General features: G+C 39.3%; 1 protein-coding gene across 1 annotated transcript; it reads right to left on the minus strand.

Annotated features, from left to right (window-relative positions):
* Positions 1-434: 434 nt before the first annotated feature.
* On the minus strand, positions 435-2,285 carry LOC149205831 (MMS19 nucleotide excision repair protein homolog). The gene has a single exon (XM_089397519.1). It carries the CDS (start codon positions 2,283-2,285, stop codon positions 435-437), a length of 1,851 nt encoding a protein of 616 aa, XP_089253645.1.
* Between the last annotated feature and the right edge of the window lie 260 nt (positions 2,286-2,545).

Raw genomic sequence — 2,545 nt, forward strand, 5'->3', positions numbered from 1 at the left:
TGCCACTTTGCATACGCTGGAAATTACAACTGCTCCCGAATTTCTGGAAATACATTGGCGATTTTAATAAAACAAACTTTTAAATTAACATTCTGTTGATGATTTGGCTAATTATGAGGCTAAACTGGAGCGCGTATCTTTTTGATTTAGGTGATCTTGAAATAGGAAATTCGTTCCTAAGTTTTTGTTTACGGTTGCGTGATGAGGACCAATAACACGTTTCAGATGAGCGACGACATTGACTGTCATTGTCTTTCCATTTCCTGAATTTTCCGTTCTGAAAATGCAGATTTATGATAACTCAGATAACATAAGATCAATTAAATAGTGTATTGTTTTCAACGTTTCTGGTTTGGCATCAGGGAATTCGTTTAATGGATGTTGAACTATCTTATAATCTGTCAAATACTGTTGAGATTCAATTTCCTTCTTATTCAAAAGTTCATCTCCACTTTGCGTTTCATCTTGAATGAAACTTGACAGAATCTCCTTGAAGGTGAAGCTCCAGATTCTCTTATAGCAAAAACTAGAATTGGGATCATGCTGGTGAAAAAACGCTGTTTATAAAGAGGCCGTATGCATGGATAACAGTCTTTGTTGAGAGACGTTTTGGAATCTTTCATAATGATGCCTAATCCATCTGCTGCTGCTTGTGCTAACAAAAATTTCTTATTTCTGATCTCATCCATGTCTATTTTGCAATTATCATTTTGGGAAGATATAGCACAGACAGAACTACTTGATCGCAAAATATTCAAAAGTAGCACTGCAACATCTGAAATTTTTCCATGTCCTCTCATTGCTAGGCCTTTTCCTATCCATGCCACTGCCGTCACTGCTTGGATCTGCACACCAATGTCATCATGAATGTCTCCAAGCTCGGCACTACGCATATTGTTGCTGGTCATTTCTGATGGGTCCTGTGGCACATGATTTCCTACAATTTTTAACAAGCTATCTTCTAAAATTGAATGGATAGCCTGATCTAGGGTAAGAACCCCCAGCATGGCATGATCAACTTCAACCGGACATTTGTTGATCATAGAACCCAAAGCCTGACATGCTGCCTCTTTAATAATACTATCTCCCTTCCCAAGCAGGGAACTAATGAACATTTCCAGTATTTGCTTCTTGTTATGAAGGACAATCTTTGGCCGAAGTGATACAACTACTGAGGCAAAGAGAGCAATTTTCCAATCGTCTTGGTTAGGCCTATCAATTGAGTTCAAAGAAGCATTCCCAATAACCTGATGTGGAACAGAAGCAATTGATGTGCCATTAGACCAGTTTTGATTCCTTACTGGAAGTGCGTCAAGAGCTTTAATTAAAACAGTCTTCTGCAGTTCCTCTGTACAGTATTGAACTGATAGTCGCATAACTGCCATAGTTGGCTCAAGAACCTGCGCAGGAGGGCAAACATTACATCTTGAAATTTCTTGCACAGAACTCCAAATATCAAGAGATAATGACATTATATCCTCCTCATTAACACCCATATTCTTGCACCTGACAAGCACCTCACTAGAAAGACATTCTAAAACATGAGTCACAAGTTCCATGGATTTCTCACTTTCCCCTCCACTTTTTACAGATGCTGGAAAGAAAAATCCACATATCACTCGCTGAAAGCCATGGAGAACTTGGGTGACTGCTGTAGAGCTTGAACAGCATATAGATGTGATGGCTTTCAATTTCAGCAATATAGGCAGGGAAAGCTCATGAATTGACAACTGAGAAAGCAGCTCTACAATCACTACATCCACAAAAACCAAAGCCCTTGCTGAATCATTAAATTTCTCCAATGAGATGCCAATCTGAACCAATGCCCCAAGAGCTTGTTCCCATAAGAACTTGTGCTCATGCCTTTCTGATAGAACAGACATTAGAAACAATAAGATTTCCTTGAATTTCTCTTCAGTAAGGGGTGAAAAGGATCCTGGAAACGAAGCCAAAGCCTGCAACCCAGCCACTCCCAAATGAATGATCTCATTTTGTGTTGTCAATTGTGATTTCTGGCAATTAATTCCATTGTGCGTTGGAATGGCAGATGCAAAAGCAATTGTTAATGGATTTGCTAAACACTGAAGCAGAGATAATGAAGAACTTCCAGAGCTCAGATCCAATCTAACTACTGGTTGTAAAACTAATCCCTCAGACAATATTTTGTTTGCTTGAACAATCTGATCACAAATATAAAGAGCACTAACTGCTACGAAGCAGTTAGCCGCACTTATGTTATTTGAAGCAAGTAATGGACCAGGCCCTTGATCCAAAGGAGCTCCCATAGCATCTAGAAGTCGTGGCAAGAATCTTTGAGACACAATAAAACAAGAAGCAAAAGAAGATTTTGCAGTAGCTGATAGCAACCTTCCAAGTGCTTGGACTTGAAGCCCCAACTCAGTTTTTGAAGGAATCACCTTTGCACTCACATCATTTTTGACACGCCTAAATATTCCCTCCAACTTCTCATCTTGATAGGATGAAGAACCACCAGAAACAATACTTTCGTTATTTCTCAGAGTAAAGTGTAAGCAAGGCGCTTCAA

This window comes from Pinus tabuliformis, chromosome 1_2, assembly GCF_031772625.1.
Source record: "Pinus tabuliformis cultivar Carrire ecotype Pingquan chromosome 1_2, CPIR1, whole genome shotgun sequence".
Lineage (NCBI taxonomy): Eukaryota > Viridiplantae > Streptophyta > Pinopsida > Pinales > Pinaceae > Pinus > Pinus tabuliformis.